At 43.5% G+C, this 16299-nt stretch overlaps 1 protein-coding gene across 1 annotated transcript; it reads left to right on the top strand.

The window, feature by feature from the left end:
• Positions 1 to 6296: 6296 nt before the first annotated feature.
• LOC140731251 (uncharacterized) lies at positions 6297 to 16268 on the top strand. Its single transcript, XM_073052795.1, has 8 exons — positions 6297 to 6630; positions 7462 to 7602; positions 8533 to 8680; positions 9046 to 9167; positions 11532 to 11653; positions 12465 to 12627; positions 12705 to 12778; positions 15698 to 16268. Exons 1-8 carry the CDS (start codon positions 6461 to 6463, stop codon positions 15865 to 15867), a joined length of 1110 nt encoding a protein of 369 aa, XP_072908896.1. The 5' UTR covers positions 6297 to 6460; the 3' UTR covers positions 15868 to 16268.
• Positions 16269 to 16299: the final 31 nt, after the last annotated feature.

A 16299-nucleotide genomic window follows, 5' to 3' on the forward strand; every position in this document is an offset into this window, starting at 1 on the left:
GTGAACAGGACCGGAGAGAGTACGGTTCCCTGCGGCGCCCCTGTGCTGCTTACCACCGTGTCAGACCTACAGTCTCCCAACCGCACATACTGAGGTCTATCTGTCAAGTAGTCCACTATCCAATCCACCATGTGAGAGTCTACTCCCATCTCCGTTAGTTTGTGCCTTAAGATCTTGGGCTGGATGGTGTTAAAGGCACTAGAGAAGTCAAGGAATGTAATCCTCACAGCACAACTGACCCCATCTAAGTGAGAGAGTGATTTGTGCAGCAAATACGTGATAGCATCCTCCACTCCCACCTTCTCCTTATACGCAAACTGAAGAGGATCCTGGGCATGCCTGGTTTGTGGCCTCAGATTCTGTATTATCAGCCGCTCCATGGTCTTCATCACGTGCGACGTCAAGGCAACAGGTCTGAAGTCATTCAACTCCTTTGGTTGTGGTTTCTTCGGTACCGGGACAATACAGGATGTTTTCCACTGTCTGGGTACTCTTCTCTGCTCCAGGCTCATGTTGAAGATGCGCTGTAGTGGTTCTCCCAGCTCAGTCGCACAGGCCCTCAGTAATCGTGGGGAAACTCCATCCGGTCCAGCCGCCTTGCTGGTACAGATCTTCCTCAGTTGACCTTCCACCTGTGCAGCCGTAATCCTGGGCGTGGGCAAGGTCTCCTGTGAGTGGCTATTTTCCTGTGAGGGAAGTAAGCCTGGTGTGGATTTCTGCGGTGAGGATGAGATTGAGCTGTCGAACCTGTTGAAGAAGTTGTTCAGCTGGTTCGCTTTCTCCACATCTCCACTTATGTTCGCCCCCCGCTTTGCACCACATCCGGTGATGATCTTCATCCCATCCCACACCTCCTTCATGCTTTTTTTCTGCAGCTTTTGTTCTAGCTTCCTCCTATACTGCTCTTTTGCCCCCCTTATCTGTACTCTGAGTTCCTTCTGAACTCTTTTAAGCTCCAACCGATCACCATCTTTAAAGGCCCTCTTCTTCTGGTTTAGGAGGCCTTTGATGTGACTAGTGATCCAGGGCTTATTATTGGGATAGCAGCGAACAGTTCTAACAGGGACAACTGCATCCACACAAAAGTTAATATAGTCCGTTGTGCATTCAGTGACCTCCTCAACGCCCCCACAGAGCCCCCCTTGCAGTACATCCCAGTTAGTAGTACCGAAGCAGTCTCTCAGGGCCTGTTCAGCTTCAGGAGTCCACTTTCTAAAAGAGCGTGTGGTAGTGGGATGCCTCATCACAATTGATTTATATCTGGGCTGTAACAAAACCAGGTTGTGATCAGCTTTCCCCAATGAAGGCAGTGGGGATGCACTATATGCCTCCTCTACGTTTGCATACAGTAGGTCAATAGTCCTATTACCCCTGGTGTAGCAATCCACGTACTGGGAGAAAGCAGGTAGTGTCTTGTCCAAAGTCACATGGTTGAAGTCCCCTGTAATTATCACCAGTGCCTCAGGGTGCTGTGTCTGAAGCCTAGCAACAGCGGAGCTGATGACGTCACACGCTACCGTTGCTCGGCACGCGGCGGGACATACACATTCACCACAATGACGCTTGCGAATTCTCGAGGCAGGTAATATGGCCTCATACTCACGGCGATCAGCTCAATATCTCTTTCACAAACGGAGATCTTTGTACTCACATGCCCGGGGTTACACCATCTTTCGTTAATGTAGAGAGCGAGTCCCCCTCCTTTCTTCTTCCCACACTTTTTGGCATCTCTGTCAAATCTTACCGTAGTAAAACACACAGTCCAAGCCCCTGAGTCCATGAATGTTGCAGCAGTCTGCAGTCAAACACAATATGGTCTGTCTTCTGCTGAGCAAACACTGCAGAGCAGCACCAACTCCAGCATGGATGCCACACCACACTGACTCTGGCACTCCACTGACTCCGATTCTTTTGGGCGGCTGTAAACAGGTGACACCACAGTTTGAGACCTAGTCCTTGGTACGACCGAGGCCACGCAACTCCCCCACCAGCCGCCAATAAGCCGGTGAATCGGACTTGCAGCGTTCCACATTAACAACGCCCAACAGGGTCTTGTGATCACAAGGATAGCGACTATGATGACCAGTCACTGTTAGATTACACATGTCCTTCGCACACCGACTCCCCAAACATCTCTCTGCTACAGGCAGTGGCATGATCCATGCCAAGTCCAACTCCTTCAGCTTCTCCACTGAGGAGCAACTCGCTGATGGGGTAGACTTTGAGTACTTGATGTTCTAAATGTCCAGCAGGGTCTTGTGATTGTAAAAAATACATTTAAAAAAGACCTTTGGTTGGCCCCATGGAAGCCAGCGTCTGAGTGTGCTGCCATCTTACTGAAAGTTCTCTTGTCCACTAACAGCCCCAGTAATCCATTAATCAATTACCTTATTTACAGATTTTCCTCACAGTAACCTTGTCCTCACCTCATCCATAATATTCCCTTTCTCCCACCCATTCGCTTCCACACCCTCAGTCGTAGAAGCAATGTTTTCCCTCCCCCCAATGCTCATGACCTGAGGCAGCTATTGTTTCTCTTTCCACGGTCTAGTTTGCTGCTCCAATGTCACAGTCAAGTTTGCCAACGACACCACTGTTGTAGACCAAATCAAAGGTGGTGACAAATCAGCATATAGGAGGGAGATTGAAAATCTGTCTGAGTGGTGCCACAACAACAACATCTCACTCAGTATCAGCAAGATTACTGACTTCAGGAGGAGGAAACCAGGGATCCATGAGCCAGTCCTCGTCAGAGCATCAGAGGTGGAGAGGGTCAGCAACTTAAGTTCCTCAATGTTACTAATTCAGGGAACCTGTCCTGGGCCCAGCAATTAAGTGCAATTATGAAGAAAGCACGGTAACATCTCTACATCCTTTGGAGTTTCCGAAGATTTGGCAAGACATCTAAAACTTTGACAAACTTCTATAGATGTGTAGTGGAGAGTATATTGACTGGCTGCATCACAGCCTGGAATGGAAACACCAATGCTCTTGAACAGAAAATCCTACAAAAAGTAGTGGATACGGCCCAGTCCATCACGGGTAAAGCCTTCCCCACTATTGAGCACATCTACAAGAAGTGTTATTGCAGGAAAGCAGCATCTGTCATCAGGAGTGTCTCCCACAAACCAGGTCATGCTCTCTTCTCACTGCTGCTATCAGGAAGAAGGTACAGGAGCCTCAGGACTCATCCCACCAGCTTATTACCCCTCAACCAGAGGGGATAACTTCACTTCCCCAACACTGAACTGTTCCTACAACCTATGGACTCACTTTCAGAACTCTTCATCTCATGTTCCAGATATTTATTGCTTATTATTATTTATTTATTTATGGATTTGCTTAGTTTGTACAGTGGTTGGACACCCAAGTTGCTGTGGTCTTTCATTGATTCTATAATGGATTTATTGAGAATGCACACAAGAAAATGAATCTCAGGGTGTATATGGTGTCATGTATGTACTTTGATAATAAATCTACTTTGAACTTTGAGTGTTTCCAGCATTTTCTGTTTTATTTTGTCACATTCCAGAGTTCAGACGCAAATCATCAGTTGAAAATTCCCAGCAGCTCTGCCGCACTGACCCACTTATTAAGCTGACTTGTTCAACGTTAATTGCAACTGCATTGTTTGCACAACACAGTTCCCTGCTTTCCACTGTGAACCAATGGGACAAAGGTGGGCCATTGAGATACTTGAGTCATTCATCATTCAGTGAGACACAGTAACCTGTAGGATCAATTTACAATTGCTCCGACACACAATTCCAATGAAAGAGAACTTTTATGTACACGTATCACCTTTAATGTGATACAACAACCCAATGCCATATACAGGAGTGATAGCAAATGAAATTGGGCAGCTAGCCACAAGGCTAGATCTGTAAAATCTACTTATACCTTTCTCCCCAAGCCTTCATAGCCTAACCCAATAAAATTCTTTTGATCAAAGATTTCAATAGCCAAGTCTCCCTGGCTATTTCTGTGCAACAGAGGGTAGCAGGGAAAGTTCAAGTTTTTGATTACTATTTTCAGAAAAAATATTCTCTCTATTTACTCTTAGCTGTCACTTTTTTCAGAATTCTCTTCGCATAAACCATTAGGGGGATCAATTTCTCCATGCCAGCCATATTGAATCCCTCGGTAAATTCAAATGAGCCATTTAAATCACGTTAGTAAGCAGAAGCAACTGCGCCTGACGTCTTACTGAGAGCAGGACTGTGTTAGGCTGATCTTCCAATCTCAAGAACAAGAGTCAAACAGAAATGCAGACAAAACAGCCAAAACTAAAACCGCTGTTAGTCTCCCACAAGTTCTGATACTATCCTTGAAAGCAAATGCTATACTGCTACATCTTCTGCACTGGGTCAAAATCTTGGAACACTCAGCACCCTCACCACAAGTACTTCATCTGTTTATTTATTTGTTAAGATACAGAGCAGGCCTTTCCGGCCATTCAACTCGTGCCGCCCAGCAATCCACCAGTTCAATCCTCACCTAATCACAGGACAAATTGCAATGGCCAATTAACCTACCAACTGGTACGTCTTTGGACTGACAGAGGAAACACACGTGGTCACAGGGAGAAGGTACAAACTCCTTACAGGCAGCAGAAAGAATTGAACCTGTGTCGCTGGCACTGGCTGAAACTTTGGTTGTACTCTTTTCCTAGATGCTGCCTGGCCTGCTGAGTTCCTCCAGCATTTTGTGTGTGTGTGTGTGTGTGTGTGTTGCTAGAAAAATTAAGGATGGGTGATAAATGTTGTTCTAACAAGCAATTTCAATGAAAGATAACTTTTAGTACACATTTCACCATTAATGTAATACAACCACCTAATACAATACACAGGAGTGTTAACAAATAACATTGAATGAGAAACCACAAGGAGAGATCATTGAACCCACCAAAAGGTTAGTAGTAAAGAGAATTTTAAAAAGAGGGAAGTAGAGACACACTTAGAATCTTGATCGCTAATGGTATGGCTTCGAATTCCCTGTTGTATAAGCCCTTCATCCTCAAGGTCATCAAATTTTTGGCCTGTCTGCTTATTGATGGTTTGACTGCCCCAGAATATTACAGACTATCCATGATATGTTCCCTTCTATTCCACACCAGTTATTTACTCGAAGCGTTAAGCCTCTCAAGAACCAGAGTTTTTGTTGCTCTTCTGATTTTTAATGGCAGTTGGCAGTCCGATTTAAAGGTGCATTATTGTCACGAAATGGACCACAGAGTGGTGTAGAGAATTGCAGAGAAAACCTTTCTACTTCTCTTTCAAATAAAAGATAGATAACTTTATTGATCCCAGAGGAAATTACAGTGTCACAGTAGCATTACAAGTGTACAGATATAAATATTAGCAGAGAAGTAGAAAGAATAAAAAGATAAGTTACCACAGTCTAACATCAGCTATAGGTTGACTCATTATAGAGCCTAAAGGCCGAGGGTAAGCACAACCTCATATAGAGTTCTTTGGAGCTGTGCAGTTGTCATAGTCTATTACTAAGAGTGCTCCTCCGTTCAGCCAAGGTGACTTGCAGAGGGGGAGAATCATTGTTCAGCATTGGCAGGATTTTCCGTAGGGTCCTTTGTTCTACCACAGCCTCCAGTGTGTCCAGCTTGACTCCTATAATAGAACCAGCCTTTCTAATCACTTTATTGAGCTTGTTGACATCACCCATGTTGACGCCATTGCCCCAGCACATCACCTCATAGAAGATTGTACCGGCAACAACAGACTGGTAGAACATGTGAAGGAGAGGCCTGCACACTCCAAAGGATTTCAGTCTCCGCAGGAAGCAGAGGCTAAATTACCCCCAAAAGTCCGATGTATATAATGAAAGATGATACTGTGAATTAAAGTCACTCCCGTAACTTAACAAAGTTTTTAAAACTATCAACCCCCAAAGATCGTAATGATCTTTGTTTGATGTAAGAACCACAATCACCTGCATATCCAAATTCTCTGCACTCTCAAACGATGACAAATATCACCATCACGCCAAGAATAAATGCCTCTGATCTACATTTACCCCAAGTTTGAATCAAATAAGACTAAACGCGTGTGTAAACACATGCAACAGCAATGATGGCAATAAAACAACATCTGTTTATTATCTCTGTATGTTTTTATTAACAAAAGTCAGAGAATATAAAGAGGTCCAGGTAGGGCTGCTGATTTATTTGTCACATTAATCACAATTAAGGAGATTATTAGGGTTCTGCCCTCATTTGAGTGATGGCTATAACACCACAATAGAAAGTTAATTAGTTGACATTATGGGACCAAATAGGTCTCAGCTGAATGTGTTTTGAGAACTCACTTGAAACTGATAAGGAGCTTTCAACCCGATCCAGAGGAGAGCAGTAGAGATTGTAGGCAGAGGCTCTGGGGTCTTAAAGCACCAAAGCAAAGGATGCGCTGAAGGAGATTGCAGTTTGTAAAAAGCAGTCTTTGGTATGAAGTTGTGTGATGCTGACTTCATGGCTTCTCCAGAACCCAGAGGTCTGAAGTGTGTTGAAACTATTACCCCTTGCACCAATACAGACATCTTCTCAGCCTGTGCTTCGGGCATTGAGGAGAGAGAGGAGATGTTATCTGACAAGTCTGAGGATTCTGTGTTTGAATGGTATGTGGTCTACCTACATTCAAACTGCCTTGAATGAAGGGTTTTGATCTAAGTTTATAATGTAACCTGTTCAATGATTTTTTTATGAATGTATAGAATATATAACCTGAGTATTTAAAGCTATTGCCTTTTCTGGGCTTGAAAATGACTAGACTTTCTCCTCCCTGTTTCACAACTCTGTCTGAAGTCAAGCTACTTTGACTACTATGTAACAGGGGTTCCCAACCCTGTTTCTGCTACGAGCCCCTACCATTATCTGAGAGATCTGTGGAGCCTAGGGTGGGAATCCCTACAATATAGGGAAGGGGATGGTGAACTGACAATATGAATGGTAGTTGCCTTCTATATCTGAGTCTTGGCTTTTTTAAAATGTCCCTCAGTTCTACAGAGTGCTGAGAAATGTGGTGGGGTTCTGATACTTCCTGTTGGAGAACTGTGTGTTGGATAGAGTATTATAAATTGAGTCTGTTTGGGTGTACCAGTACATGGAACACACAATGTGACCCAAATAGTACCTACTTTATCCTTGCCATGTGAAACAACCTCTTTCAATAGTAAGAAACACAATTACAGGATATATTTTGGTATCTGAATGTTTAATATTTGAACTGATTTTTAAAGTAACATTTACTGAGCAAAGCCAGTGATTTTATGATCTGCCCTATGGTGTTGGAATTATTCTAATGCTCCTGTCTGAATTTAATAGTAAAAGTTTCAAAAATGGTTTGATTATTTCATTGATTCATTGCCTCCGGACTGAGCGACAGGAACCCTGCTCTGTCCTAATGCCGCAGCGTTTACAAGACCTGTTTCAAGTTTTTTTTTCATCAGTGACTCTGGCGAAGAAGAAGAGCAGAACGGGGTTAAACTTGATGACTTCCAGAAGCGGATGATAAGGGAACATCAAGAAGCAATGGCAAAGGCAGAAGCACAGGCTGGCAAAGTAAATGTGATTAAAGAGCGAGACAGAAGGTACTATCTCTTGCTATTAGATTGTATTCCAGCCATAGTCCCACCTATAACATTCTTTATCAAAATGAAAAATGAGGGGAGATCTTGTAGGCCAGCGGTTTCCATCCTGGGGTCCATGGACTCCTTGCTTAATGGTATTGGGCCATGACATGACAGAAGGTTGGAACCCCTATTTATAGAGGGATATAAAACTACATGGAGTGGCCACTTTATTAGGTACACCTATACACCTAGCTAATGTAAATATTTAATTGGCTAACTGGATGGCACAACTCAATGTTGTGCTCCATTTCCTGGGGGAGGGGAAAGAAAAAAATAACTTGTACATTCATCTTTTCACATAGTTGATAAACTGTGCCCAAGAGGTGATTGGTCTTGGAATCCAGCTGCAGGTTCACCTTTGAATGTACTGGGTGAGGTTATCCTTCAACTCAGTGGTTTTGTACCAAGACCTGATGCCAGGATTGGGCAGCAAGTTTGCTGTGGGAGTAAAAGCTATCACCTCTTGGAATGAGATGGGTAATGGGAATGTAGGATACAGAGTGTTAACTAGAGATCCACCAAGTAATTTTGGCTATTAATTAATTTCACTATGGGTACTAGCCTTCCCACCATAGAGGACATTTTCAAACAGTGATGCCTTAAAAAGGTGGCATCCATCATGAGGATCCCCACCACCCAGGATATGTCTTCTCCTTATTGCCATCAGAGGAGGTACAGGAGCCTGAAGAAACACACAACATTTTAGGAACAGCTTCTTCACCAGATTTCTGAATGGATGAGGGACTCATGAGCACTACCTGACTATTTTTGCTCTGCTTTTGCACCACTGTTTTACATTTATTTATAGTATATTGATTGCACAGTACTGCTGCTACAAAACAAGTTTCACAACACGCGTCAATAACACTACGAGATTTAATCTCCCAGGAAGCGGATTAAGATCAGCTGTGATCAGCTTCGTGATTTGCTACCTAAATTTGAAGGACGAAGGAATGATATGGCATCTGTGCTGGAGATGACTGTGAAGTATCTGGAGCTAGTCCATGCACTTGTCCCACCGCAGGAACAGTCCACAGTAAGTACCTGACCCAATTTTACAAAAGCCTTTCTTGCAGCATTGCAGCCCACTTGGTCTAAGTCCCTGCCAGCTGAAGCCAATTCCATTGGTCCATTTCCCTCTACTTGAACAACCCTTTGCTTTACATTTGTTGGCCTCTTCCAATGTTTCTAAGCCAAGGCTGAATAATGCCAAGAAATATCACATTGCCATCGTGATGTGTGGTTTGGGTGAGCAGGAACTGCCAACAAAACCTGCTCTTCAATTCTAATTTAGAAGGAAATTGAAGTTTGGTGGCCAATTGGGCTGGCAGGCTTGTAATGCTACTAATCTTGTGATCTGTAATGCAAATTTTAAAATTCCTTTGTTCTGACACATTTCAGACCTTGTCGGTGCCTGAGAGTCTCTACAAAAAATGGCAAAAACCCACAAAGACTGAACCAACAATATTGTATTCTGCACAAGAGGGAGAGAAGATGAGGGGAAGAAAAATATTCCCAAAAGGGTTTGTGTATATATAAAAAAAAAAGTATTATCAGTTATTTAAAAATGCAAGCACGAGGGAGATCTGCAAATGCTTGAAATTCAAGCAACACACAAAATGCTGGTGGAACGCAGCAGGCCAGGCAGCATCTATAGGAAGAAGCACTGTTGATGTTTTGGGCCGAGACCCTTCCTCAGGACTAACTGAAAGAAGAGACAATGAGATTTGAAAGTAGTGGGGGGAGGGGCAAATCAGAAATGATAGAAGACCGGAGGGGATGGGGTGAAGCTAAGAGCTGGGAAGGTGATTGGCAAAAGGATACAGAGCTGGAGAAGGGAGAGGATCATGGGACGGGAGGCCTAGGGAGAAAGAAAGGGGGAGGGGAGCACCAAAGGGAGATGGAGAACAGGCAAGCAATGATTGTGGGAGGGGCAGAGAGGAAAAAGGAGGGGGAATGAATAAATAAGGGATGGGGTAAGAAGGGGAGGAGGGGCATTAACAGAAGTTGGAGAAATCAATGTTCATGCCATTAGGTTGGAGGCTACCCAGACAGAATACAAGGTGTTGTTCCTCTAACCTGAGTGTGGCTTCATCTTGACAGTAGAGGAGGCCATGGATAGACATATCAGAATGGGAATGGGCCGTGGAATTAAAATGTGTGGCCACTGGGAGATCCTGCTTTCTCTGGCCAACAGAGCGTAGGTGTTCAGTGAAATGGTCTCCCAGTCTGCGTCGGGTATCACCAATATATAAAAGGCCACACCGGGAGCACCGGACGCAGTATACCACACCAGCCGACTCACAGGTGAAGTGTCGCCTCACCTGGAAGGGCTGTCTGGGGCACTGAATGGTGGTGAGGGAGGAAGTGTAAGGGCAGGTGTAGCACTTGTTCCGCTTACAAGGATAAGTGCCAGGAGAGAGATTGGTGGGAAGGGATGGGGGGGATGAGTGGACAAGGGAGTCGTGTAAGAAGTGATCCCTGCGGAAAGCAGAAGGGGGGGGGGGGGAGGGAAAGATGTGCTTGGTAGTGGGATCCCGTTGGAGGTGGTGGAAGTTACGGAGAATTATATGTTGGACCTGGAGGCCGGTGGGATGGTAGGTGAGGACAAGGGGAACCCTATCCCGAGTGGGGTGGCAGGCAGATGAGGTGAGGGCAGATGTGTGTGAAATGAGAGAGATGTTTGAGAATGGAGTTGATGGTGGAGGATGGGAAGCCCCTTTTTTTTAAAAAAAAAGGAAGACATCTCCTTCGTCCTGGAATGAAAAGCCTCATCCTGAGAGCAGATGCGGTGGAGACAGAGGAATTGCAAGAAGGGGATGGCATTTTTTGCAAGAGACAGGGTGGGAAGAGGAATAGTCCAGGTAGCTGTGAGAGTCTGTAGGCTTATAGTAGATATCAGTAGATAAGCCATCTCCAGAGATGGAGACAGAAAGATCAAGAAGGGGGAGGGAGGTGTCGGAAATGGACCAGGTAAATTTGAGGGCAGGGTGAAAGTTGGAGGCAAAGTTAATGAAGTCGACGAGCTCAGCACGCGTGCAAGAGGCAGCGCCAATGCAGTCGTTGATGTAGCGAAGGAAAAGAGGGGGATGGATACCGGTATAGCCTTGGAACATGGACTGTTCCACAAAGCCAACAAAAAGGCAGGCATAACTGGGACCCATACGGGTGCCCATGGCTACACCCTTGGTTTGGAGGAAGTGGGAGGAGCCAAAGGAGAATACCAGGATTTTTGTTTTAACTGCAAGCTGATCCAAGACAAATAGGTCAAGCTTGCAATAAGCATCTGAGCTTCAGAACTATCAACCTCCAGAAAAGGAGGGTTCATTTTTCCAAAAATACTCTGGTGAAGAACAGACAGCCTTCCCCTGCACTGTTTGCTTGTTCTTTGAACATCCTCAATGTACTAACCTTAACCCGACATCTTTTGAATGTGGGAGAAAACCAGAGCCCCAAGAGGAAACCATACAAACTCTTTATAGATATTGGCAGAATTGCCCCTGGGTCACTGGTGCTGTATAGCGTTACTCAATCCGTTGCACTATGGCGTGAGTGGATTTGGTGGGCTGGAGATCCTGTTTCTGTGTGGTACCTCTGACAGTGTTCACTGGCATGCTTTAGACACTTGTTAGCCACTTCAAGTTGCCATGCTTGCATCAACTTTTAGTTTAACAGTGGAAATGGCACTTCCCAGGGATGCAGACGTCTCATCTGCTGCCATCCATTGTTGTCAATGAAGACCAGGCTTTAAAGACCAATCGGTAACACTGAAGCTGTAGGGAAAACCTGTTTAAACTTTCGATACTGTCCACTTAGAATACCACCATGAAGCTTGGAACATTAGGACTCCAAAGGTGTAGTGAATTTTTTTTGTACTACTTCAACAGGAAAAAGGCCCCAATGAAAACAATTGGTTCACCACAAGTTAAAATAAGCAGAATGGCACCTTTGACTGGCAGTATTGACGCCTCCCAGGACTTGCTGCAATTGAGTCTTCCGGTCATTCCAGGTTAGTTGATGTCAGTTCAAGTACAAAGTTATTCTTTACACTAAACTAGGCCTACTGTAAGGTCAGAACAGACTTGAGCTTCCTTGAACCAAAAGGACAGTTCTTAAATTGATTGGATGAATATTTGGAAGAGGGGAGTTGGTGGGTGGTGGTAGAGTTCTCGTGCTTTAAATGCAAGAAGGGTCTTGTTCTCAAAGAACATCTATCTATCTATTTATTTAGAAATGGTGCTGAACCTTTCTGGCCCAATGAGACGTGTCACCCAGCAACCAACCTATTTAACACTACCCTAATCACAGGATAATTTACAATGACCAATTAACCTCCTAATCAGTTTGTCTTTGGACTGTGGGAGGAAACCGGAGCACCCAAAGAAAACCTACATGGTCACAGGAATAATGTATGAACTCCTGAAGGTACTGGAATTGAACTCTGAACTCCAGATTGCTCCAAACTGTTTAAAGCATTGTGCTAATTGCTGTGCTACCGTAGCAATGCCCCCACACCAGTAGTTTATCAGAATTATTACTAGAACGTGGAAAATCTACAGCGCATTATAGGCCCTTTGGCCCACAATTTGTGCTGCCCATGTAACAATGTTCTAGCAAATGAGCATGAAGATTCAGCATCTGGTTTAATAGTTCAAAAAATAATTTAAAACAATTGAACCAGAGCCTGTATTGCATTAGTTTAATGCTTAATTATGTACTGGTGGACGTTGCTTTGTTTTACCAATGCTGTAGAGGATTGTAATGATCACCTACAATATGAACTGCAAAGCAAGTAAATTTTAATGACATTTCTGTTGTAGAAAATCAAACAGTAATGCCATTCACTGGCTCTTCTGAGCAGAATGTGACACCTCTGACCAGCTACCTCTCTGACAAGTGGTTTCCAGTGCTCCCCAGTGTGTTAGAAGACCAGCCTGGACAAAATCTTACAAGTTGTAAGGCTGTTCCAGTTCAACACAATGGGTTTGTCTTTCATTTTTTTTTTCCTTAAAATTTGAGATTGGTGTAAGACTCTTGGGTTTAATTGTTGTTAATCTCAGTTTTCCAGGAGGAATAGCAACTCAATTACCTCATCAATCCTTCACGAATCTGGAGCCACAGGATATTGTTCAAGGTAAACTTCAATCATTGTGATGCTTCAAATTCAACAGCTTACAGTTGGCAATTTTCCTTCAAAATCTCAGGTGTGCCCAAGATGGTACTTGTGCCCACTGCTCTGTCTTGTAGTTCCATGCAATGACTGATAGCATCTCTTATAAACAAAGTTCTCCTGGTTGATCTTCCAATTTCAGCATGGTGACAGTAAGCACTGACGACCAGCTCCTGGCTTTGGAAACCTGCTTTCCCAATTCCCTTGCAGCGGCTTACTGGCACTTCTGTCAGTACTCTTCTAGTGTCTTAAATGGAATCCATCTCCTCAGAAGGGAATTGGCATGCATGGTACCACCAGCCCAATGGTGGTAAAAATCAATTGTACCAATCTGACACTCATCCATCTAGTATGCACTCATAGTATCGTTTGAGTAACTGGCTGTCCATTGTATGCAATGACATACAGGGGAGTTTTTAAAAGTGGAAAAAGCTGCTGCACTGGGGCAGTTCCACTCCCTCTTGACCTTGAATTTCTGGCTCCAGTGGTATGAGTAGTCATCACAACTGGGGTCTTGGTTGTCATGGATGACCATGACTGCCTTGTCAAGCCCTTCACTCTCCACAAAACATTGCAGAGCCACCCTCCATGCTGTTGGATCTCACTGATCTCATCTTCCCAGTCTGGAGAAGATGACTTCGCATGCTAGGACAGGCATGTCCCTATCTCACTGGGGTATGAAGCCCACAAAGTACCCTCACTTAGTATAAGTGTCACATTTCTATACCAACCTCCTATTCTCCTTTAACTTGTCAGTATCAACATCTAACTTGTGGAGACTTGATTCTTCCTGGCCTGCATCCAGCAGAAATGCAGACATTTGCTGTAAGTGCCTACCTGTCATCTTGCACATCTCGAAACAATGAATTTGTCAAGAAGGAAATTAATAAAGTAAGGGTGGAATGGGCAGAAAACTGTAGTTCCATTTAAATTGCTTAACTTTTATTCAATGACTACATTTCTTTTAACTTGCCAATCCACTCAAACTAACATGTCAAGTATCTCATGGTAAACATAATTGGAAAGAATCTTTAAACTTCCAGTGATTGGAGGGAAATACGAGGGGATGTCAGAGGTAAGGTTGTGTGCATGCATGTTCCGGGGATGGTGGTAGAGGCAGATACATAACTTATTTAAGAAGTTCTTTGACCGGTATACAGATGATACAAAAATGGAGGGTTATGTAGGATATAGGGGTTAGATTGATCTTGGTAGATTTAAAGTGTCATCATAACATCATGGGCTGAAGGACCTGTACTGTGCTGTAGTGTTTTATGTTCGGGGAGAAGGCAGAAGAACGGGGTGGAGAGGGATAATTTATTATCTGCTTTGAAGGAATGGCAGAGCAGATTCTGGGCTGAAAGGAGCAGAATTGGGCCATCTGTCTTGCATTCAAATGTTCCATTTACCCTGAGGCACAGGTTTTAGGCTGGGCCCATTGTATGGCAAATCCTGGAATTGGACATTGTTCATTTAACAGCTTTCCCTACAATGTGGGGGGGGGGGGGTGGAATCTAGGAATTCTCATTTCTGAAATCTGTTTGTACAAGCACCAACCCTTGATGTGTGCTATTACATAGGTGATTCCCACTCTGCACACTACATAGAGTAAATGTTTCAAGTAGAACTCTGTTTTTCTCGTTGAGAGACACAGGATACATTTCCCTCCATATTGGAGAACAGGATATGCTTTTCACCTTTATCCATAGTTCAGTGTTGGCTTTGACACTAGATCCCTCAGTAGTTGTACAGCACAAAGTGGGTTCTCCACCTACCTTCAAGCACCCATCTAGAGTAATCTGTTACTAGCACCATAGCTCTCGCTGTCTTTACAATCCAAGTGCTCCTCTAGATACTTAATTGTAACTTCCAATGCACTCCAGATTCCAGCAACCACCTGGGTGGGAAAATGTTTCTCGGATCCCTCTCAAAACAGCTTGATTAGAAATATTTGGATGAAATTTCTGAACAAGTTTCTCTTTCCATTGATGCTGTCTAACCTGCAGTGTTTTGGCATTTTTGTTTTTTCAGCATCTACAGTTTTTATTTTTCATCCACTAGTATAATCTGATTTTTTTTTTTTTACTGCCAAATACTTATTGCCTCTCATCTAAAATCAAGTTCTAACTCGCTGTTGACCTTTATTCCCCTCCCTCAGGGGAACTGCCACTCTCCACACCACAGAACTGTTTACCACTAATACTTTAAGTAATGCTTTGTGACTTCTTTCAAATACTGCTGTCAACTCCTCAGTGATGACTTTATTAGGTACACCTGCTCTGGTTGTTAATGCAAACATCTAATTGGCCAATCATGTGGCACGTCTCAATGCATAAAATTGTGCAGACATGGTCAGAGGTTCAGTAGTTGATCAGACCAAATGCCAGAATGGGGAAGAAATGTAATTTAGGTGACTTTGACTGTGGAATGATTGGTGCCAGATGGGTGGTTTGAGTATATCAAACTGTTGATCTGGGATTTTCATGTACAACAGTCTCAAGTTTATAGAGAATGTGTGGTGGGGGGGTAAGTTCACTCAGTAGCAGTTCTGTGGGCAAAAATGCTTTAATGAGACAGGTCAGACAAGAATGGCCAGACTGCTTGAAGATAACAGTAACTCCTAACCAGACATTACAACAGTGGTGTGCAGAAGAGCCTCTCTGAACGCACGACATGTCGAACCTCAAAGTGGATGGGCTACAGCAGCAGAAGACCCAGAACATGCACTGTCACCACTTGATTAGGTGCAGGAGGTAGTGGCCAATGAGTGTATCCTCTTTGCTAATTATTCTTGATGTTTTACCTGTATCACTAAGGGATTGTATATGCACTCATCTTTGAATATGAATTATGTGAAATTGTTGTTTCTTTTAAACATCACAGCTGACACAAGTTTGGCGACTTCTGCATCGACCATGGATCCAAATGGTTCTAACAACAGTTGGATATCAGAAGCAAAACTAGCAATAGAAAAGTCATTTCCCATACCAGACTTCGATAATCTGATAGCTGAGAATTGTTGGGAAACTGGCCAGAAGTGGAGACACCTGTGACATGACCAGTGTGCCGAAGAGACCACTACAGTATGTGAACCTTTTACAACATATTTAATCTCGATTAGTTAATGAATAACTAAGGCTCTTGGGCACTAGTTGACTTCTAGTAGTGGTCTAACCAATATGTAATTGCTTGATACAGTGACTACATGAATTAATCCAGCTTCCTCTAGATGTGAATTTCAATTTACTTCAAGAAAATTAAAGTTTGTGAAAGGATGTTCTACTGGATTAGAATGTTTTGAGGAAACCAGCTGAGTTTCTGGAATTTGCTAGAACAAACTGCTGTGCTTTAAGGGCTTATTCTGATTATTTATTTTCAATGCTCATTTCTGAAGCTCAAACCTCCAGTATTGTAAAACTGGTTGTTGAAATAAAATTCTGAATCAAATGAGTAATGAGTCTTGAGGTTGAAGTGTTTGTCAAACA

Source organism: Hemitrygon akajei, chromosome 7 (assembly GCF_048418815.1).
Source record: "Hemitrygon akajei chromosome 7, sHemAka1.3, whole genome shotgun sequence".
Classification (NCBI taxonomy): Eukaryota; Metazoa; Chordata; class Chondrichthyes; order Myliobatiformes; family Dasyatidae; genus Hemitrygon; species Hemitrygon akajei.